Below are 23566 nucleotides of genomic sequence, written 5' to 3'. Positions count from 1 at the left end.
AAATATTTGAGAACAATTTAGAAATGTTTAGGGAAAGTTTCCATTGTCACAAAATCAAATATAAAAATCCGATACATCTGAATACCGAAGTCGATAGTCTACGTAACTTAAAAACAATAGGGACCTTTCTTATATTCTTAAGACCATGTGTACCAATTTTCAAAGCGATCGCACGTTTCTAAACAAACTATTATGCACACGTACAAACGGATGGTCAAAAATGGATTTGTTCCAAAATCGCTAGGATTAGGTAATTTAAGAAAGGCGTACGTATCATGTGCACGATGTACGATCGCTTTGAAAACTGGTACACGTATTCTTAAGGATATAACTGGTATATGAAAGGTCCTGGTAGGTACCTCCTATATAATAATACAGTAATAATAATACGCTTAAATTTGTATATAACAATAGAAGTATAAAAAAAGCTAACCCCATACAAAGTATAACTTGATTTTTTAAGTAGTATATTAAAACTTTTATCTAGTATACTATTTTAAATTTTTAATGTATTTGAGTGACAAGTATTCGAATACCTTTGATAGTATTAGAATAGAATACTTTTGAATATACTTTGAATATACTTTTCAATATATCTGTATCTAGTATTCGCTTGTGCTGGACGTAAAAGCATTTAGTATTCAAATACCTTTGATTTGTGTAATGTATTTACTATTTAGTATTCAATTCAAATACTTTTTGAAAGTATTCTGCCCAGCTCTGGTTGGGTGTAGGTAGAGGGAGGAAAGAGGAGAATAGAAGTAAGTGATTTTAAATATTTAGGATATCGGATGCAACGAAATAATGCAGCAACTTCACATAGAAGGGAATTAAGGAAAAAGGGGGTTTCGGATGAAGTGGAAGTAATACAAGGAAGGTGCTGGGACACTAAATTACATATTAGAGGAAGAAATAAAAATGGAGAAGGTAAGGACAAAGAAGAGAAGGTAAATTGGAGCAAAAGTGTCTGTCAACGGGGATGGATACAAAAGGAAAATGATGGGAACAAAAACATTTATGAAAGATAGGAGCGAAATAGGGAAAAAGATAGAAGAGGAATTTACAAAAAGAGACCAAGATATACAAGTGCAGCAAAAGAGAGAGAAAAAAAACAAAATAGGACCGAAAGGTACAGGGAACTAATAACCGGGGGGAGGAAAAACATTAAACTAATAGCGAGGTTCAGATGCGGAAACGAGGAGAAACGATAGGAGAAATGGAGAGAATAAGAATGAAGAAAATGGCGGGGGAAGAAAAGAAAAAAGGATGAAGGGGATAATAGAAAAAAAACAGAAATCTACTAACCTTTGACCAGATTGGTTGAGCGTTGGCGAAGTTCTTGACGCCCTGAAACTGTGCAAACTTTTACGTTTAATAAAATAATCAGTCTTCGGCAATTATGTATATAAAACTAAGTCATCGACATTATTAACAGAACAAATGCGAAAAGCGAAGCGTCAACGAAAACGTCCTAGTGGTCAATTATCGAAGGTTCCTCAGCGCAAAAGTACGAATTCTGCATCGAGTACAAGCGATCTATCGGATTGATGTCCAAGTGAACGGAGTGCGTTACGACATTTTTGTGCGCGGGTGGTGGCGTTAAGAACATGGAAAGCTGACCGGAATCCAGACTGGCGAAGGGAAAACCGACGTAGCCACTCTGAAACTTGTCAACGCCGCCGGTAAGACCTGAAATGTAGTTTGGTTTATAATGAATAAAGGGGGGAGGGGGGGATTTTTTACCGGAACTGGACAGGTGATGACCTCCGTCGGGTTTGAAGAAGGCCCCATTGCTGTCCTGCTCCTCCTTTATGTTCAGGAATAGGTTACTCTCTTGTTTTATACTGGAGAAAACGTCCTTCCCCGTCTCTGAGTCGCTGCAGCTGTCATTCAGGAAAGCCGCTGGACCTGAGCAAACACCTGGAAGTGCGTCTTGTATTGGATACCGATACTCACTTTGTTCTTCTTCTTTAACGCCTATCTTCTTGTCGTCGTCCAAGTCACCGCCCAGCTTTTCCTGGCCGGCCTTCTTTTTCATCTTCTTCATCTTCGCCCTTTGGTTTTGGAACCACACCTGTACGATTCTAATGCTAAGGCCGGTGTCTTTGGCGAGCGCCTCGCGCACTTTTCTGCAGGGCTTCGGGCTGACTTCAAAAGACGCCTTGAAGGCTCGACGCTGCTGGGTGGTCAGAATCGTACGCGGTCTCTTGGGCCCCCTGCGTCCGTCGACGGATCGGGGCGACGGTATTATTTCGTCGCAGAAGTACTCGCTGTGCGAGTAGCCCTGCAGCATCTCCACCTCCTTTTCGTAGTCGGGCTTGCAGAGCACCTGGCCCTGCTTGAAGACGTAGTGATCGCCCTTTTGTAGGCGCATACCGCAGACGACGCACGCGAAGCAGCGGACGTGGAAGACGCTTTCGCAGGTACGCATCACCAGCTCCTCGGGCGTGATCCGTTCCGAGCATCCGAAGCACTTTTTCACGTACAACCTGAAATGAAAGAATATTGTTATTTGTCCGGCGGTCCTCGCTATTTACACAACGGTCGCGTACGTCTTTTTCAGTGACAACGACGAATGGACCCGGGCGCACGTGCTGTCCTCGGGGTCAGGATATTGCCGCCGTCGTCGTTCCCTAAACAAACATTTTCCCGTCATTATTTTGAATGTTCCATCGGTGAGAACCGCTCGACGCAGAAATTGAAAGTAATTGAGGGCTCGTATATGAAAACTTTCTTGCGTATTTCCGATTGTTTGCGTTGGGAAAACGTCTCGTATCAATGTCACTCGTATTTCAACTCAAATATTTAATCTGGAAGAAAGTTTTCTACTTTGCGGAGCGAGTTTTGCCCTCGGTTTAACTTTTTAAAGGGCGAATAGCGTCTCAAAGACGACTTTCCTATTCGTCTTTGTTGGCAGTTGATTTGATTCAAAGGCGAAGAGGAGAACCTCTTGCGCCATTTCACCTTTTGTGCAAGTCACTCCTGTTTCCTATGACCACATCACCAGCAAAGTAAAGAAAGTACTAATCAATAAGTACGGATGTCATATATCTATATAATCTCTATTGTTAAAACAATGAATAAACGACGTTCGAGAATTTTCTAGAAGCAAATAGAATTGTGTTTAGTTTTAGTCTTAACATCGATGTTACAGTGATAAATTTGTAAGGTAAATCCGAATTCGTAGTTAAATTTAAGTGTTATAAATGTGATTGCTAGTAAATGATAAATAATAATTGTCACTCTTATAAGTCAATGTAATTCAGCACCGTTTTATATTTTGCTTATCATTAATAATAATAAATAAACATTTAGATAAATCACAATTTAAGTTATGCCAGTAGTGACTAGATCCGTATCAGAAAAAATGGAACACCTGCTGTAAAAAATAAGAGGTACGCATTAAGATGGGATATAGATTGTCCAATATAAGATTAATACGCTAGAAAGTGAAATGAAAATAAATACAATTTGCGTTATCGCGTGAAGAACACGATAAAGGCATGAAAATCACAGTGGCCCACCTACTTGAGACCTAATATGTGCGTTACGTGTAGGCGCGTTAGATATTTTGCGTAACGTTTCAGAACACCCTGTACATATGCTGTTTATGAATGTGTCGTGTTAAACAAACTTTCTATTTTAATTTCCGACATCAACCGGATTTGAGATTGACTGAGGGTTTCGCTGTACTATAATCAAAAGCGGTAGCAAGTATTTTTGTACAGGGTGACTCAATAAGACTGTTCCTCGCTCATATCTCGGGAACCATTCGCCGTATGGCTTACGAGTAAAAAAATTATTGGGTAAATCGGTTATGAAGAATCGCTGGAAAATATTTTCAAGTTCTAAAAATGACCAACAGAGGGCGTAACTGCCATCTTAAATTTTAAAATTGGATTTTCTTTAAATTTCGCATAATAAATTAATAAATTTTTTTCACATTTTTAAAGAGAACTTATGTTATAATGCATCGTGTTTCATTTGTTTAACTTTCCAAGGCCTACTTAAAAGTGTAAGGTGCTTTTCTTTCGCGCCATCGACAAAAACCGGAAATACGTACAAATTAAATTTAAGATACAAGTTAAGCATTTTAATTCATTAATATCATTTTCCCAATATTTTAGGTTAGGAACGAGATTTTGAAAAACGGTTTTCACTGGCCTCTTTGGATGTTATTTGGCTACTTTTTCATTAAAAAAAGCCATATCATTCCTTTTGATTTTTTAAATTTTTTTAGGATTTTGAGTCATAGTGTCAAAACTAGCCCCCTGGCGGAGAAGGATTCAACTAAATTAACTATATTTTGATTGATTCTCATTGTCCAAGGAATTCTTTTTCCAACCATACCAAATTTGTTAAAATCGGTCAAACGGTTAAGAAGTTAAAGCAGGTTAATGCAAAAACAATTGAACGCCCCATACCATCTTTGTTTTTTAAATAACTGAGTTTTTGTTTTTACGAAAATGATAGATAAACTGGTTCTCTTTAAAAATGTGAAAAAAATTTATTAATTTATTATGCGAAATTTAAAGAAAATCCAATTTTAAAATTTAAGATGGCAGTTACGCCCTCTGTTGGTCATTTTTAGAACTTGAAAATATTTTCCAGTGATTCTTCATGACCGATTTACCCAATTTTTTTTACCCCTAAGTCATATGACGAACGGTTCTCGAGATATGGCCGAGGAACAGTCTTATTGGGTCACCACTCACCCGTTACATTTAACGCCATTTGTGGGATTCTGGACGATAAGTCAATTAATTACGTTACGACTACCTTGCTTTGCGTCAAAAGCTGGCGGCGCTAGTGAGTGGGTGTTTTAAGTTTTATTTGTGGAGAAGGTTGTACGTCCCATATTGGGTGGAATTAAAAATTAAAGTTAGTGGGAATTAGATAGTTGATAGTAGCGTGGGGCAATGCGCGTTAGGCCACGATAGAGTTCGCGTCGAGCGAAGGTTTAAGTGAACCACCCGTTTGTGCGAGTTGGTTTTACAATTTGTGAAGATTACAGATTAAACATGGGACAATATGCGTCAAGAGCCGAAGCACACTTGAATCAATCACTTTAAATTGCCACAGGATAGATCTGCGGGAACATTTGTACTCGCGTTTAGAGACTCACTGGCTTTCAATGTAAGGGAGAAATTGCTTAAGATTACCATAACCCGAACAATACCGTAATAAGCTACCAGAAATGGTGAAGATCCTAGCACAGTAGGCGATGTAACGGTTGAGAATAAATACTTGGGGTTGCGGGATAGTTGATTGAATTTTACACGACATTTATACGAGTCCCTTAATGCTGGTCTTTAGAATTTCGCGGTTTTAGGGGTTGAGTATTATGAGGTATACATGGTGGTTCCATTAGAGAGTTGGTTACTCCGAAATTTTGTTGCGTTATTGTGTTATAAGTCAACCGACCTATCGATTCATTTCCTGAGATAGCTGGTAACGCCAGTCTGGCGGGCGAATGGGTAGAGTTAATAGCTTTTACCCAAAATCGTCATGAAATCTTCATTTTCAGCCTACTTTATGTCAGGACATTTTAGTTTCCATGACAGAGGCAGTAAAATCTTTCCAGACTTCTTTTCCTGCCGCTTGTCACTTTACCGGTCGCACCTGTCACATTTTCGGCTGTACTTGCCACATTTCCAAATGTCTATAATGACATATGTCATCACTGAGATTGACATTAATCAAAAGTTCTATATGAAAATTGAAATTTTATATTAAAATACGATTTCGGATAAAATTTAATACAAAACTCGTCAGTAACTTGACTCGGAAACGAAAGTGCTCGGCCACGTACTTCAATATTTCCTCACCAGCATTTTCCTGACTTTTATATAATAACTGTTACGTGACCAAATGACTGATTCTGATTTGTTCGTTATCAGGTCATCACGCAGCCTGGGAACTGCGACCTTGCAGAAATATGATGACACCATCGCTTTTTTAAACGTGGGATCGTGAACGAGGAAAGATGCGGTTGGGACTGATTAGGCGCCATTTAGTAGGCGTATTTTGTAAAACAAAAAAAGTGGGGATTAACAGGGAGAGTTTCTTTGGAGGAATTAAGCGTTAAGCGATAGACCAAGAAAAGCGGTATCGCGAGTTCTAATCAATTAAACCTTCAGAAATCGGGCGTTAATTTGCGTGAACATCGTTACCGGAAACTTTCGCCGCAGAGTACCCGCTGTGGCAGTCTTGTACTTCGAAAGTTAGGTTGTGAAATCGGAAGTCAATCAATTTACCGATAGCAAAAGTGCAAAATCAGCGTGAATTTGAACTTATCCGTAAAATGCGTAATCCTCAAAAATTTCCCAGAAAACCAAAGCTGTCTTCTTTTGAAAGATATAGGAGTTTTCAATCTATCGTAAAACGCTAGCCGAACAACCCGTGATCGAGTCAGAGTTCTAGGAAGCTTTTCTGTATTTTATGTTTAATCTATTAGCGTGACTTTAAGGGAAACAAGTTAAAAAGTAATCGTAAACGATTTACATAAAGCGCATTTCCACATGCATTCATTTCTCATTATTTTGTAAGATGCAACTTCTGTTAAAATCGTAAAAATCCGGCCACAAATATGAAAGATAGCGTTGCACATGGGCAATCCATTTTTGACGTGCTACTTCAATTTCAGTTTATGAGAAGAATTTCATTTCAATGCTTTTCTAAATAAGAAAGTTGGAACTGCGCATGCGCAAACCTAAATTTTGAAACTAATGTTAGATTTTCCTTTGTTCCAAGCGCCTAAGTATCAAATTTCACTTAAATGCTTCCATAGATAAAAAAGTTGGCACTGCGCATGCGCAAAACCAAATTTTGAAATTGGCGTTTGATTTTCCTTTATCCCAAGTGCCTATGTATCAAATTTCGTTTAAATTTTTCCATAAATAAAAAAGTTGGCACTGCGCATGCGCAAAACCAAATTTTGAAATTGGCGTTTGATTTTCTTTCATTCAAATACTTTTATAAGTAAAAAAGTTTGCAATTCGGTTTATAAATGGTCGAGATGCGAAAAGGGCACTGTGAATTTTGAATCGATTCGACTCAACTTTTGGCATTGCGTATTATATGGCTAAGGCTATGCCCATATTGAATTTCATGCAATTCAGTTCATAACTAACGGAAATGTAAAAGCGATCGAACATTTCTAAACAAAGTTATCGTTCACACGGACAGATAGATGGACAGACAGACAAAAGAACAGACGGACAGACCAACAGGCAGACGACAGATAGCAATGAAAAATTATAAACGATCTCTAGGATCGTTAATAAACGGCAAAAGTGTAAAATTATGGAACATGTAAAAAACGGTTTTTTTGTTTTTTTACAATAACTTTTTTTGTAAGCGGTACAGAAAAAATTCCTTCCTTGGTACAAGACTCGACACCATAACGAACCAAATAGCGAAAAAAGTAGAACAATATCTCTTAAGGTAAAGAACTAGAAGCGTCGCAAAACGAGCGGACGGACGGACGGACGGACAAAGTGGCCACAATAGCGCATTTTTTTTTATTTTTGTGGAAATGCGCTAAAAAGAGTTAAACTTTGGTAATTTAAAGAATATAAAGAGAGCCTCTTGAAAAAGGCGCTTTCATCTTGTCGAAATGCGTTAATATTTTAAATTGAACCTACATAGAAGTAACCAAAAGACCCTACTATTGCTTTGAACGCCGAATTTTCAGATAATGAAGACCTTATAGTTGAGTTCAAGGTGTGTTTAGTTCTTAAGATTGCGAATGGAGTTTTAAAAGATGGGGTAATAGTAATTAATAATCACTACCATTAATTATTAATTAATTAGAAATGTTTAAAAGCGAAACTATTATTATTATTAAGAGAGTTTTAGAAGAGTCGTAATAGCATAGTCTCAGCAAGTTTCGGAGGATTTATGAGGTTTGAAGTGTTTTAAAGAGCTTCAGAGGTCTCGTACAGTTTCGGAAAACCTTTTCAAAGTATCATACAGCTTTGGAGCGTTTTCAAATGGAGCCTGAATCGTTCAGAGGCCATTTATAATATTTATATTTATTTTTATATTATTTATATTTAGAACTTTCGGAACGTTTTTCAGAGAAAACTATAGACAAGTTTCTGGGGTTTGAAGGAACATCAGAAGGTTTCATCATCCAAAATAACAGGGTTACATTATATCTACATAGTGGTAATATACTCGTACCTACAGTGCTATTCATTACGAAGTAGACATAGGGATTTATGTGCATTGTTTTCCCTATGTCTACTTTTAAATGATAAAATCTCTTCTGAAGGGCCTAATTTTAGGCAACCAAAATAACTTCTATCACATTAATTAATTTCAATATTGTTGCTTTGGGTTCCGTATTTTTTTTCGTGCGTGTGCGATGTATTCAACTGAAGAAGTTGATACTGTCAATGGTATAGTGCCGGAAACAGTGTAAGGAGCGTAAAATATTTATTTTCTGTTAGGCAAAAACAACAATATTCAAACTAACTAATACAGATGTTTATTTGTTATTTTAGATGCATAAAATTAGGCGCTCTTCAGAAGAGACCTTGCCTTTGAAAAGTAGACATAGGGCAAAACGCACGTAAATCCCTATGTCTACTTCTTAATAACTATCGCCGAATGTCCATATTTCTCTAAAAATCACCAGTGTCGTCACTAACTTCCTGATGAATTAGTTTACAAGCAATAAGGAGCATGATCCACGTGCTCGCATTTCATTCCGATTTAATATTATGCACCTACACGCCACCACCCCATCCCTTTCCCGTTCGAATTGTTTCGATCATATTGCACGAATTAAATGGCAATTCTAAAGCCTCGCTGAATACATTAATAAATATCTGATGACGGTGACGCTCCTGCCACAGCCATATGTGTTACCGACTCACAGTAGTAGCTGCCCCCGTTCTGTACACAAAAGACGATCCGGCCCTGATTTATTCGCCTTAATTAAAAAATTTCGCCTAATGATATCGCGCGCGAGTGATGTTGTCCAAATGCGGTTACCGTATTTTGGGGACGAAAGTCACGAATTGCCCTAACATACGCGACCCTCGCCGCATCAATCACGGTTAAAAAGCTGCACGAGGGATGAATAAAGACTCAACGTGTCATGTGCAACATATCCGCTCCCTCGACTTACATTGTGTTACAGGTGACTCCATATTGTTTTATGATTTTTCTTTGGGGGATGCGATTGCGGATTGATACCGATCGCACTTTAATACTAACGTATCGCTTTTCTCAAAAAACCTGGTGGCTGCCCCTTGATCCGTATTACCATTGTATTTATATTACCTACATTTAATGCTGTTTAAGTGAAAAATTCAATTCCTGTTCGATCGCCAATATTTATTTATTTTGTCATCAAAACCACGTATAATCTTTGCCTTTTTGTCAAATTTGCAACATTTTTTTTGTCCCAATTTTATGGATAGTGTTCCATTTCAGTCTTATTGACCTCCATCTCTATCTATGCACACTTCACATTTTGGTATTATTGGTTGCGCATGGAAAATAATGCTTTATTTTGTAAATATGGTCCAATAAAGTCAGTATTATATTATTTTTTGCATGTATTTAACTTTAGCTTCCACCCTATAGACTATGCTATTACATAACGTGACTCTCAGTATTGGTGTGCGTGCGTGCGCACATTTTGTTGTGAATTAGGGTACTGCCATCTCAGTCTATTTCCAGGTTTAACGTGTGCTTTCAGATAATGGAAGGACGACCGGTGGCTCAAGGCACTGTTTTGCTAGTACCAAATTATAAATTGGATAGTACTTGAAGAGTACTTAGTTTTTATGTAACACATTATATCCTTAACTCTGATGATTTCGCTGTTATAATAACCTTTTTTCCTCAAAATTTGACCGCTTTTCGAATTTTTTCAAAGAAACTAAATCGCATCGGTGGCTAAGTTTTGAATGGAAGCACAAGCTGAGACCTCTTGCACTTTCACATAATTTTGTTAAGTCGGTTCTCGAAAAAGAAAATGTTTGATTGAATGTGGAAGGCCNTCAAAAGTTACAACCTTTTGAATTTTTTTTCGAAATTTGTTTTTTGTCCATAACTTTTGATTGAGAAGTCTAATCGATAAAGTACGAATTGTTTTGGATTCTACGCACCAAAATTAATAAGAAAATGTGTTTTCCCGAAAAATTTTGGTGTAGTAGATTTTTGGTAAAAAAGGAAGGTTATACACTGCCTTTTTTTGAGGCTCGAAGAAAAAATTGTCTCAGATCGACCAGGAAAAAAACTTTTCTTATAGAATGTGGTCTGTAGAATCCATAATTTCAAACAGTTCCAAGATTGAGCTACTAGTTCAAAAGTTACAGCCTTTTGAATTTTTTTTCGAAATTTGTTTTTTGTCCATACCTTTTTATTAAGGGGTCTAATCGAAAAAGTACGAATTGTTTTGGGTTCTACGCACCAAAATTAATAAGAAAAAGTGTTTTCCCGAAAAATTTTGGAGTAGTCGATTTTTGGTAAAAAAGGAAGGTTGCACACTGCCTTTTTTTGAGGCCAGAAAAAAAAAATTGACTCAGATCGACCCGGAAACAAATTTCCTTATAGAATGTGGCCTGTAGAATCCATACTTTCAAACAGTTCCAAGATTGGGCTACTAATTCAAAAGTTACAACCTTTTGAATTTTTTTTCGAAATTTGTTTTTTGTCCATAACTTTTGATTGAGAAGTCTAATCGATAAAGTACGAATTGTTTTGGATTCTACGCACCAAAATTAATAAGAAAATGTGTTTTCCCGAAAAATTTTGGTGTAGTAGATTTTTGGTAAAAAAGGAAGGTTATACACTGCCTTTTTTTGAGGCTCGAAGAAAAAATTGTCTCAGATCGACCAGGAAAAAAACTTTTCTTATAGAATGTGGTCTGTAGAATCCATAATTTCAAACAGTTCCAAGATTGAGCTACTAGTTCAAAAGTTACAGCCTTTTGAATTTTTTTTCGAAATTTGTTTTTTGTCCATACCTTTTTATTAAGGGGTCTAATCGAAAAAGTACGAATTGTTTTGGGTTCTACGCACCAAAATTAATAAGCAAAAGTGTTTTCCCAAACAATTTTGGAGTAGTCGATTTTTGGTAAAAAAGGAAGGTTACACACTGCCTTTTTTTGGGGCCCGAAAAAAAAATTATCTCAGATCGACCCGGAAACAAATTTCCTTATAGAATGTGGCCTGTAGAATCCATAATTTCAAACAGTTACAGCCTTTTGAATTTTTTTTCGGAATTTGTTTTTTGTCCTTAACTTTTTATTGAGGGGTCTAATCGAAAAAGTACGAATTGTTTTGGGTTCTACGTACCAAAATTAATAAGCAAAAGTGTTTTCCCGAAAAATTTTGGAGTAGTCGATTTTTGGTAAAAAAAGGAAGGTTACACACTGCCTTATTTTGAGGCCCGAAAAAAAAATTGTCTCAGATCGACCCGGAAAAAATTCCCTTATAGAATGTGGCCTGTAGAATCCATAATTTCAAACAGTTCCAAGATTGGGCTACTAGTTCAAAAGTTACAGCCTTTTGAATTTTTTTTCGAAATTTGTTTTTTGTCCATAACTTTTTATTGAGAGGTCTGATCGAAAAAGTACGAATTGTTTTGGATTCTACGCACCAAAATTAATAAGAAAAAGTGTTTTCCCGAGAAATTTTGGTGCAGTCGATTTGTGGTAAAAAAGGAAGGTTATACACTGCCTTTTTTTGAGGCCCGAAAAAAAATTGTCTCAGATCGACCCGGAAAAAAAATTTTCTTATAGAATGTGGCCTGTAGAATCAATAATTTCAAACAGTTCCAAGATTGGGCTACTAGTTCAAAAGTTACAGCCCTTTGAATTTTTTTTCGAATTTGGTTTCTAGTCTATAACTTTGGATTGAGAAGTCTGATCGAAAAAGTACGAATTGTTTTGGATTCTACGCACCAAAATTAATAAGAAAAAGTGTTTTCCCGAGAAATTTTGGTGAAGTCGATTTGGTAAAAAAGGAAGGTTATACACTGCCTTTTTTTGAGGCCCGAAAAAAAATTGTCTCAGATCGACCCGGAAAAAAAATTTCCCCTTTCGTTATGATCTCTCCTCTAGTTTCTTTCATCTTCCCGGTTGGAATTAGATTTCTTATTCCATTTTATAATTTCCATTATAAATTTTTACTTACTTTCATTATGTAATAAAAATTTCTTTTTAATTTATTAATTACTTATATTATAATTTATTAATTTTAATTAATCTCTTTTACTTTTCCTTCCAATAGTTTGTAGTTTTTTTTGGCTCCTTTTTATTCATTTATTTCCTTGTTCTCTTTTCAGTCCCCTTGTTCTGACGCTATCCTTGTTTCCATTTTATATTTTTTAGGTCTTTCTCTTGTATTTCTATTTTTTAGGTCCATGTTTATCTTCTTATTTCTTTTTCCATTTCCATTTAATTTTTTGTTAAGGCGTTTTCGAACTGATGTTGCAAGGCACTATTATTGCCACTTTCTTCGTCCTTCCGTCCGTCTGTCCGAGGCCTTAACTATTCCGACAGTTTTCAATATGTTTGCGTTGTCTTAGAACTTATTTGATCAATATTCTTTTGGTCAAACAGTAATTCTATTTCTCTCAATTCAGTTCAAGTTTGGGAAGGAAACGAACTGCTACGAAAACTCGATTTTCATTTGAAATGGTGATTACAAGCGGGATCGGATTAATTGAAAATACAACTACGCTAAGAAACTACTCCAGAAGGTGATAAATATCAAATACGAGTCAGCGGGAAACGATCTAAAGTCCGTATTCTGGCTGAAAACCCCCCTAATATTAACCACGGCACGCGACGGTTGAAAAACATATTGCATTTAGGGAGGCTGCTCGAGCAATATGCTCTCTCGGAGAACTGTATTTACCCTAATCGCCGTCACACATATGGGAGTTTAGGGCTAAAGCCCCGAAATTCCTTACAATTGAAATTGAGATATATCGCGTTTGGGAAAAAAAAATTCGAGACTCGGAAAATCGGAAAAACTCACCTGTCGTAATCTATTCGACAGAACAGCTTGGAGTCCTTTACGAAGCAGGTCTGGTAGAGGCGATCGCCGCAGGCGTAGCACTGCAGGCAGCGTTCGTGATAGGAATTGTCCACGACTTGCAAAATGTAGCGATCCCTTATAGGTCTGCAGCAGGTTCCGCAAATTCGGCCGGCTGCTGGAAAGAGTAGCTAAATTAAACTGTGCATCGGGAGATTTTCAATTTTCTTATTCCACAAGTAAAAGCTTCATTTATTAATGAGCAACCCCTTCGATTTTCACTAAATTTTTTTTTGCTTTCGACACGATTCCGAGGACATTCCCGCACAAAGACTGCAAGAAGATGATTCTATGAAAATTCCAAAGATTCTGAAGATTACATTCCAAAACTTTGGTCTTCTACAAAAAAAAAGCCACCACCCAAAAAAAACTTGGCCAACAAAAGGCGTCCGGTTCATCTGTTTAAAACCTTTTCCATTGACCACCTTCCTTAACAAAATAATGCGCGTTTTCAAAGATCGAATTGCATCTGTGTTTCTTAAACGGCAATAACACGTGCTTACCTTGAAACCAATTACCGTACACAACGTGAGGTCATAATTGAACGTGGAACAGAGGACAGAATTCAAGGTGAAATGGAGGGCTGATTTTAAGGTCAAAAATAGAGGGCAGAATTGAAGGTGAACATAAATGAAGATAGAATAAAAGGCGAATTGAAAGGGAAATAGAAGGAATAATTAAAAGGGGCAGCATTGAAAGTGAAATGGAGGGTAGAATTAAAAATGAAATAGAGGGCATAGTTGAAGGTGAAATAGAAGGCAGAATTGAAGGTGAAATCTCAAAAAGATCGAAAAGGTATTTCGATAGTTTCAAAGATTTTCTAGAAAATCTGACAAATAAATTCTTAGAAAATTCAAAGAAGTTTCTATGAAGATTTTCATGAAAACTATATAAACGATTTTTGAAAATTTTAAGAGAATTTCAAAAAATCCTAAAAGCGTTCTAGAAAAATTCTACTAAAATTATAAGAGAATTCTATAGACAATTTTTAAAAAAATGTTAAAAACATTCTGCAAGATTTTAAAAATATAGGTCTTTATATAGTGTTGTGTAAACTACGATATCCGTACGTTTTGGTTGGTTTCAGCACATACGGTAATATATTGGGTCACACTGTATGTTTAATTTAAAGTATTATTAAAGCGAAATTTGATATTAAACGCAAATCCGACCATTAAATCAATTGAAGTCGAGAAGTGAAGCCTTGAAGCAATATCACTTGGTGTTTTGTGTTTGTTTGTGCGTCATTTATCGTAAATCGCAGTTACGACCGGGGATTTTAGAATATTGATACGTCAATGTAATTAAGATTTCTTTAATTAATTAGTCTATAGATCGCTTGTTACGTGGAAACTGTTATTCTGACTCTGAGTGGCTATTTTTCTTTCAGCTTATTTACTTGTTTTATGTTGAATAATCGCGTGAAACTGTGAATGGTTGATTTTGTAATTAATTGAGCCCAAATTACGACCCAGATAAGAGTTTTCAAGTTAAATTTTTCTATTTCGTACCTAGAATTACATCAGAGGTTAATTGAATATTTGTTAATTTGTTGTTTGGAATTTTAGAGGCATCAGGGGCTGGTGAATTTCTGAAATTAAAGGTTTTTTTTAGTACTTGTACTAAATTAAAAACCAAATTTCCAGTTCCTAATTTCGAGAAACCTGAAGCCCAGTTTGTTCCTGATTCAATTTCGGCAACCCTCTTTCCATAATTCACCTTCAACGAGTAATCAAATTTACCAACCGATGCAAAAGGTCCAAACTGTATGGCATAAGGCGTTCCACCATCCAATTTTCCGAATTGTTGCTACCTTTCAAAAGGAGAAAATCAACTGTAATTTGGAGAAATTCCCTCGTGAAAGCTGCTGCCTGGTGCCCAAATGATTAAATCGAAACCCCAATACCGATCCTCGAGTTTTTAAGGGCGAATTCTAGAGATTTATGCAATAATTGTCACGATTACATAATTGGGTTCAGATCGAAATCGAAAACATCAAGACGAGTGTATGACTAGAAGCTTGGCCGTCAAATTAGCAAGCCACCTGCGGTAAAACTCCATCAATCTTTTGACTCCCGATGCGGTATTAACATCCCTTATAATCTATAACATTAATTTTACGAGTCCAGCGCAGGGGTACTGATCTAAAATGTAAATCTTTTGTTGCACATTTAACTCTTTTAAATCGAAATTTCATGCAACGTCATACTTGTCAGAGTTTAATAGTTTAGTGTAACGCTAACCCTTCGCGAGAGGGTGTCACACAAGTGTTCGATTCGTAAACTAAACTGTTTATAAAAATCGCGATCGTATTAGTAGCGGTATTGATTTAAATTGCATTAGCGTTGATTTATGGGGTGATATCGTTTGTTCTACCCTGCGTTGGCCAATATGAAGACGGAATCACCTGTAAGTAAACGAAATTATTTACGCTCCGCAATAATAACGGGGCTGTCTCCTATATGAATCAATTAATCACGCTTCAGCTAAGCTCAATAATCCCCTACAATCCGATTACTCGCCTGTTTGCCCATTAAGTTCCACCCCATCATCTAAACTTTCTAACAACTTACCACTATTTTTAATACTCATTTTTTATACATATAAGGAGCATAATGGTGGTGGCACTTTGTGTTTGTGTTCTGTTCCATGATAAAACAGTTGCGCTCAAAAACTGCTGCAAAAGAAACTTGGGTTATTTGTGAAGTGGAAGCCAGTTTCTGGAGCTAAATCCTCATAGTAGCCTCTTAGCATAATAGCGCTAAATATCCTATTATTCCTATTTTCGGTTTTTAATTTGATTAATTTGATTGATCGAATTAAGCGAATTTAATTGAATTAATTTAAGTATTTCTTTGATTCTTTGATCAATTAATTAATTCTGACACGTGATTTAAAAGGAGTGAAAAAAGGAGAGAGAGATGTCATATTGCAAAACATAACAATTTTTTTTTATTTTACAAAGCGTTCAAATAAAACAAAAATGGTTTGGTACTTACGTATAACGTTTTTCTAGATGATTTTGAAAATCCTACACAATATTTACATGGGAAAGAGATGCACAGTCAACAATATCACTATAATCGCGTAAACTTTAGGAGATGATAAAATTGGTAATAATACGCGTTAACGCGTCTGCGAACTATTGAAAACTAACAGGAAGTAATGTGAGCAGGGTTGTACCATATCACACCAAAAACGGTCCAGTTTTCAATTTTTCGTGGAAGGAGCATTTTTTCTATCATTCGTAACCTAAAGAAAAAAGCGATATCTGTAAGTTACTTTAATTTTTTATTGTGTAAAGTATCTGCAGGTTGTCCTTAAGAATTTTCAGCATAATCCTAATATCCATAAACCTATCTGAGAGAGAACGGAGACATGGCTTAAAGAAATCGTACAAGTAGAGGCGAAGGTAAAAGAGGCGAGAAATAAATAAATAAACCCATAAAGAGCGTCTAAAAAAGCGGCGGGGCACATCTGCGTGACCCCACGGAGTCATTGGATTTGGCCCATTTTCAATTGGCTTGTTACATGTGGCATATAGGTCAACTGTGCAAACTTTGAACCAAATCGGTCCAAGCGTTTGATAGTTATCGTGTTCACGGACAGACGGACACCATCGACTCCCCTATAAAGCTCGCATCACTTTGCTCTGCCGCTTAATAAGGTAGTAATCGAGGAACTAACGTTGGAAAACAAGAGGGAGGAGAAAGGGAAAATTAAACGGGGGCGGGGTATACATAGATGGGGAGTTGACATATGAAGAAAGAAGGGTACAAATAAGGGTTGCGGGAAGGAAAAGAGGAAAGGGGCAAGGGGATATGAGAAACTAATGGTAGAAGATGAAGAATGCAGATGGAGTACCAAAAAAAGGATTAGTGAGAACAGAGAGGAACGGGCGGAGTTTGGAGAGAGAAACTAACCGAAAAAGAAACGATAGAGGGGAAGGGGGTACAGATACAAACAACAGAAGAAAAGAGAAAAGCGAAATAAAGGTGGAGAAGAGCATGATATTATGGAATGTAGGGGGGGGGGGAGCTGGTAAAGACTCTCAAGCCTGAGAGGATATGATGTCGTGGGGATGGTAGGATCATGGATAGCCGAAAAGAATCCGGAGAAAATACAAAACCGGATTCCGGATGAATATATACGGAAGAAGTGGCGAAGAACCAATTTGCGAGGAGAGACAATATAAAAGGACAAGCAAAAGGAGGTATATTAACAAAGGTAATCGAAGGGGATAAAGGAATAGACGAATGAAACAAAAGAAGAAGAAGAAATACAGGTCAGATTAGTTGAAGTTGAGGGAAAGAAAATGAGAGTGATATCCGGATACAACAGAGAAGGAATGAAGAATTTAACAAATAAAGTAGAAAATATGGTAGTATGGTCTAAAACGGACGATAAGATCAAGAGCAGAGAAGGATACAGTTATGGACAAGAGGCATGGTGTAGCTGTTATAGAGAGAGAGAGAGAAAGAAAGAAGAAGGAACATAGAGGAAAGGAGGTAAGAGAACAGGAAATGTATAAAGGGAAAAGATGGAAAAACAGAAAGAATACGAAGAGCAAATCAGGGAAATAGTAGAACAGGAGGCGATAAACAAAGGAAAAAGAAAAATTGAACAATTGAAAGGGAAAATTCAATTAGAGGAATGGAACAACATTATATCAAGATAAGCATGAAAAAGAGGAAGCTACGAAAGAGGTGGGAAGAGAGGAGATTCAAGGAGATGAGATAACCAAGATATAAAATCGAGCATCAGTGAGGCTTGGATATGTGGCTTAGATTTGCCGCAGATAGGCGTCAAGGAATGATGAGAAACCTTGGTAAACAAGATACGGGCAAGGAGGGGTTCACTTGAAGAACGGAATGAAAGGGTAATAGTGCCGATCTTCAAAAAAGGCACCAAATATTGTGTGGGAAACTATAGGGGAATTACTATAATGACTACGGCGTATTGAATCTATGCAATGATACTGAACCAGATGCTAGAAAGAGAGAGCATGTTGGAGGAAGAACAAATATCAGAAAAGGGAGGGCAACGATCGACTGCATGTACATATTTCACAAATTGATGAAAAAGGAATTGGAAAATAAGGGCGGAAAGGTGTTTTTCATAGACTTAAAGGCAACGTTTGACCGAATGGACAGGGAAAAGGTAGGGAAGATGGTGGAAGATAGCAAAATTGATAAAAAGGACTAAATCAAGGAACCACACGGAGAGACAAGATTGAGGGTAAGATTAGAAGGCATGGAGTTTGAAGCGTTTTGATCATGCAAAGGATTAAGACACGGAAAAAATATTAAGACAGGGCATGGCCAAGGTGGAGGGATAGTAGTGGGATGAAGAAGATATGGTACCTGGCATTCGCGGAGGACGCGGTGATTATGGCAACAGGGGTAGAACAGATGAAGGAAATGATGGGGGTATTGGGCAACGAAAAGAATGTAGCTAAATATAGAAAAGGGAAAGGGAGATACAACGGAAATGGAGAGCGGAAAGAATAGAAGAGGTACCATATGCAATGGGGCAAATGCGCAGATAAGAGAATTAAGGGAATAGGGGTTGGTGGCGATGAGGTAGGAGGTGGGAATTGGAGAGAGGAGATTCAAGAATGTTTTCAGAACAACAACGTACATGTTCGATGCAATGGTGAGAGGGGTGCTCATGTACGCAAGGAAGATGTGGGGGTAGAAGGAATGGGAGGAACTGAAAGAAGTACAAAGAAGATATTATAACTCGGTAGATATTTTTTTATTTTTTTTTGTCCTTACTTAAGGTATTTATTTATTTATTTACGGTTGTTCATTATAACAAAGAGAAAAAAAACACATTAATACATATAAGAAAAATGAAACGTGGAGAGCAGTGCGTAAGTGAGTCAAACAACTATGAGATATATAACTTAAATAGATATAAAAGATAGAAATAATATATGAAAAAAGAATATTGAAAAACTAAATAAAAACTAAATAACTACATAAAACTAACGCAAACGATATACACGGTGGAAATGTAAAACTAACTATTGTTACTCCAAGACATATCTATTTTCTATAAATAATAATTTTTTAAATAAAGATATAGTAGGTAAACCAAAAAAACTGAATTAGGGTTAAATAGAAAGACTATATTAGAGGAGGAAACAAAAATTGAAAATATAAGCTGGGCGGTAAAATTCTGAGAAAACATAGGAGGGCGCCACGATCTCTTTCTTTAAACTGTGTAAACCATAAAACGGTGCTAAAATCAAAGCGTAAACAATATTTTTTATTAAGAGTTAGTATCGACAGTTGATGAAGAAGATTAAATCGAGAAATAAACAAACGAATAAGCTTGATGGCAAACATTTTTTGATTCTCCTACAGATGGCGTTCCACTAACTGTTGATCTCGAGACTAAGGGAGACGGTTGGAGTGGTGTAAGCGTCGAGAAAAGACGAATACATTGATGTGGTGTGGAAAACCAACTTGGGCAGAATTATCAAAGGAATGGAGCCACGCGGAAGAGGTGGTGAAAAATGTGTATTCGAAGTGTTATTTAAAATGCTTATTTTCTATTTTGAATTTTAAATAACTTCGTTTCAATAGAAGATTCGGGAGAGGGAACCCAAACTCAAACTGGTCCAAATGGACGTCCTGTTCGTTGGCAATTGGTGCTGTTCGACTTTACTATATGACCTGAACTTGGAGACAAATTGCTCTTATGGATTCTATTTCACTAAAAAGCTGTAAAGCCGATTCAAAACTTAGCGACCAACTCCCACTGTGTCGGTTCGTAATCTCATTAATAGATACGTAATCAGTACCCTTGAATGGAGAAATCGAAGTTCAAGGGACATAGTGCAGTTTTTCAGTCTGATAATGAAAGTGCTGTACATAGTGTCTTTTCTCCCCTTGCTTAACGTGTGCGGTAGTGCTCGGATATTGGCAGTTATACCAGTACCCTCCTTCAGTCATCAAGTAGTCTTTCACCCCTTATGGAAGGAGCTGTCCTTACGTGGGCACCACGTAACGGTGCTCACAACAAATCCAATCAACGACCCGCTCCTTACAAATTTAACCGAAATCGATTTGAGTTTCTCCTACAAGTTCCTGGAAGAAGAACTCGGTAAAATTATTACTTCAAGTCAGAACCCCATAAAATCGCTTCGTGCGTCGATGGACGCGTTTATTAACGTTGTCGACGCACAACTACGCAGTCCAGAGGTGCAAAAACTTATTCAGGACCCGTTTGAACACTTCGACCTTCTAATCGTTGAGTACTTTCTCGCTGCTCCAGTTTACTTTGCGAGAAAGTTTAAGTGCCCACACATTGGGATACTCTCCGTAGACGCTCCCAATACGATCCAAAAAGCAATTGGTGGTGTAGGTCACCCCATTCTTTATCCACATCAGTTTGCACAACTGTACGGACCCACCAACCTCTTCCAGCGTGTGTACTTGGTCGGATTGGAATTGCTCTATACATTTGGTGTCCATTATTTTGAATCGCAAGAGAATGTTGGAAAAAAATACTTCGAAGATGACACTCCCGTTAGAGCAATCTTTCAGAACGCCAGTCTATTGTTCGTGAACTCAGATCCGATCTTCAGCTATGTGAGACCTCTACTTCCGTCTATTATTCCAATTGGTGGCAACGTGGCTAGACTCCCGGTTAAACCTTTAGAACAAGTGAGTCCCCACTGCACGCGAGCATAATCATATGGAGGCTTACAGAACGTCAAGAGGTACCTGGATGAAGCACGTCAAGGTTTTATCTACTTCAGTTTGGGGTCAAACGTTAAAGGTAAGGATATTCCGGCCGACACCATGAACGTCATACTTGCAACCTTCCTGGAAATTCCCTACAAGATACTCTGGAAGTACGAGCTTAGCGATTTACCGAGCAAGCCCGATAATGTAATGATCTCAAAGTGGGTTTCTCAGATGGAAGTTTTGAGTAAGAAGTTCGCGCGGTACTCGCCACATTTTTTAACTGAGTTATCAGGGCATCCCAATTTGAAGCTCTTTATAACGCACGGCGGAGCGCAGTCCATGGAGGAGACGATTTCGGCCAGAGTTCCCGTCGTCGGGATGCCTTTCTTCGCCGACCAACCCTTTAATGTTAAGAAGATGGTCTCTATGGGTTTCGCGTTGTCGGTGGATTACAGGTCGATGTCGAAAGAGCAATTTAGGGCCGCGATTTTGGAAGTAATCAATAACCAAAGGTATGGCCTTGTTGAATTCTCGATAGATTCGACTCGCGTGGTTTTAGGTATCGAAATCGCATCACGGAGTTAGCCGATTTGGTCGAGGATCAGCCGATGACCGGTTTGGAACGGGCCGTGTGGTGGACTGAGTATGTGATTCGTCACAAGGGTGCCACACACTTTAGGAGTCCGGCTCTCGATATGCCTTTGTACCAGTATTACTTCTGGGATGTCATCGCCGTCTTAGTTTTTATTATTACAGTACTTTTGTGTATAATCGTGGTCGTTTCAAAAATTTGTCTGCGATTTTTAAACAAAGCATTTTTCCGAGTTAAAGTGAAGAAGGGTTAGTGGAAGTGGCCTTTCGGATCCTTTGGAACCATTATAGTTTTACTAACACAATGCGGTATATGAAAGTGTTAATAATTTTGTAAGTGAATTCTTCACTGTTTTTGAAATGCATGAATAAATGGCTAACGACCGCTGCGTCTACGAACCCTATGACTTGGAGTGTCGTATATCGCCCTCAATGACCGAAGGGGTGATGTTGTTGTGTCGCAACTCCTTGTTGTACATACATCTGTAACACAGCATTTCTTTCTTTCTCTCTTGTCTTTCTTGTCTGTCTTGTCTCTCTTGTCTCTCCATGTCCCTATTTGCCTGTCTTTGCCTGTCTTTTGTCTATCGTTTTCCTCTCTTTTGCCTTTCTTTTGCCTCTCTTTTGCCTCTCTTTGCCTCTCTTTGTCTCTCTTTGTCTTTCTTGTCTTCCTTTCTTTGGTTCTTTCTTTTTACTCTTGGCAATTTGGAGATCTTGAGCTCGGCCGATCAGTCTCAGCCATCTGCTAGGGCTAAAGGTGACTTGCCCAAGCGCAAATGGTTTTTTCCATGCCAATCAGTGCTGTAGGGGTGGGTGGGGGAGGGAAACTCCGAAGGGTGTATAATATCATTTTCTTTTTCTTTTCCCGCTTTATGAAGATAAGAAGATCAAAAAAGGGAAAGAGACAAAAAAGAAGGGAGATACTGCTATGGACAGCAGACAATACGGAGTTGTGCGTGGAATGAAACTAGAGGAAGAAAAAAAGAAATAGGAGGGTGGATAGTTAGAGGAGGAGTGGAATAACATATAGGAGAGTATTAAAAAAAGCTATAACATGGAAACAAGTAAGAGATGTAGGGCAAAGAGAGAAACAGATACAGAAAAATAATAGAGAACGAAAGAAGTGGAGAAATAGAAGAGAAAGAGTTGAGAGAACAGGAAATGTAAAGAACAAAAGATAGTAATAAGTATAGAATGAATACAAAGAGCAAATCAGGGAAATAAAAACAGAGGTCTTTGAAAGGTTATAAACAGAGGAAAATGAGATTAATTAATTAATTAAAATGATTAAATTGTATCTTATATTTTGACGTATTTCCGGTATTTGTCGATGACGCGAAAGATTGTTTGGAAAAGGACGCCACACTTTTAGGTAGGTCTTGGAAAATTAAACAAATGAAACACGACGCATTATAAAATAATAACAGCCATAATTTGTAAATTATTCTGCTGTGTTTACATTCAGAAAGTGCAGTTTTTTGAATTTGCACACTTTTCTAAAATGCCGATTTCTAACCCAGAAGCATTTAATATGCTGGCGGCGATGGTTCGTGGTCGATTCGGATAACGCAAATAGAAGATGCGGGTCGCATGTTGAAAATACTCAAAATATAGCGCCAGCATATTAAATTATGCTTTTTGGTTAGAAATCGGCATATTAAAAAAGATTACAAATTCAAAAAACTGCACTTTCTGAATGTAAACACAGCAGAATAATTTACAAATTACGGCTGTTATTATTTTATAATGCATCGTATTTCATTTGTTTAATTTTCCAAGGCTTACCTAAAAGTGTGGGGTGATTTTCTTTCGCGCCATCGACAAATAGGTACCGGAAATATGTAAAAAGTAAATTTAAGATACAATTTAAGCATTTTTATTAATTAATTAATTAATCTCATTTTCCCAATATTTGAGGTTAGGAATTTGAAAAACGGTTTTCACTGACCTCTTTGGATGTTATTTGGCTACTTTTTCATAAGGAAAAAGTCATATCATTCCATTTGATTTTTTTGATTTTTTTAAGATTTTGGGTCATAGTGTCAAAACTGTCCCTCTGGCGAGAAAGGATTCGACTAAATTAACTATATTTTGGTTGATTCTCATTGCCCAAGGGATTCTCTTTTCAACCATACACAATTTGTTAAAATCGGTCAAACCGTTAAGAAGTTAAGGAAGGTTATTGCAAAAACAATTGAACGCCGCACGCCA

General features: G+C 37.4%; 2 protein-coding genes across 3 annotated transcripts in view; one reads left to right on the top strand and one right to left on the bottom strand.

The window, feature by feature from the left end:
- Window positions 1–1397: 1397 nt before the first annotated feature.
- Window positions 1398–23566, bottom strand: part of LOC116181157 (LIM homeobox transcription factor 1-beta) — a 30190-nt gene continuing 8021 nt past the window's right edge. Inside the window, exons 2-5 of one of the 2 annotated variants that reach the window (XM_031501435.1) lie at window positions 13008–13182; window positions 1957–2489; window positions 1744–1908; window positions 1398–1689 (exon numbers count right to left, since the gene is read on the bottom strand). In XM_031501435.1, coding sequence (XP_031357295.1) covers window positions 1472–1689; window positions 1744–1908; window positions 1957–2489; window positions 13008–13182 — 1091 coding nt within the window. In that variant the 3' untranslated portion in view covers window positions 1398–1471. The remainder of the gene's footprint in view (window positions 1690–1743; window positions 1909–1956; window positions 2490–13007; window positions 13183–23566) is intronic. The other variant, XM_031501436.1, reaches the window with a different exon arrangement.
- LOC116181155 (UDP-glucuronosyltransferase 2C1-like) lies at window positions 19908–21733 on the top strand. Its single transcript, XM_031501433.1, has 4 exons — window positions 19908–20740; window positions 20786–21008; window positions 21057–21276; window positions 21324–21733. The coding sequence occupies exons 1-4, from the start codon at window positions 19931–19933 to the stop codon at window positions 21607–21609; spliced, it is 1539 nt and encodes a 512-aa protein (XP_031357293.1). The 5' UTR covers window positions 19908–19930; the 3' UTR covers window positions 21610–21733.

This window comes from Photinus pyralis, unplaced genomic scaffold (assembly GCF_008802855.1).
Source record: "Photinus pyralis isolate 1611_PpyrPB1 unplaced genomic scaffold, Ppyr1.3 Ppyr1.4_LG9, whole genome shotgun sequence".
In the NCBI taxonomy this organism is placed as follows: domain Eukaryota; kingdom Metazoa; phylum Arthropoda; class Insecta; order Coleoptera; family Lampyridae; genus Photinus; species Photinus pyralis.
Note: the sequence above shows the minus strand (reverse complement) of the source record. Positions and strands in the feature narration are given on the sequence as shown.

What these genes read in the sequence shown, in the direction of transcription:
- LOC116181155 (XM_031501433.1), top strand. Translation starts at nt 19,931, where the DNA reads ATGAAAGTGCTGTACATAGTGTCTTTTCTCCCCTTGCTTAACGTGTGC. An exon ending in CGGTTAAACCTTTAGAACAA is followed by an intron (nt 20,741 to 20,785) that starts GTGAGTCCCCAC and finishes GGAGGCTTACAG; the next exon opens with AACGTCAAGAGGTACCTGGA. An exon ending in TTCTCAGATGGAAGTTTTGA is followed by an intron (nt 21,009 to 21,056) that starts GTAAGAAGTTCG and finishes CTGAGTTATCAG; the next exon opens with GGCATCCCAATTTGAAGCTC.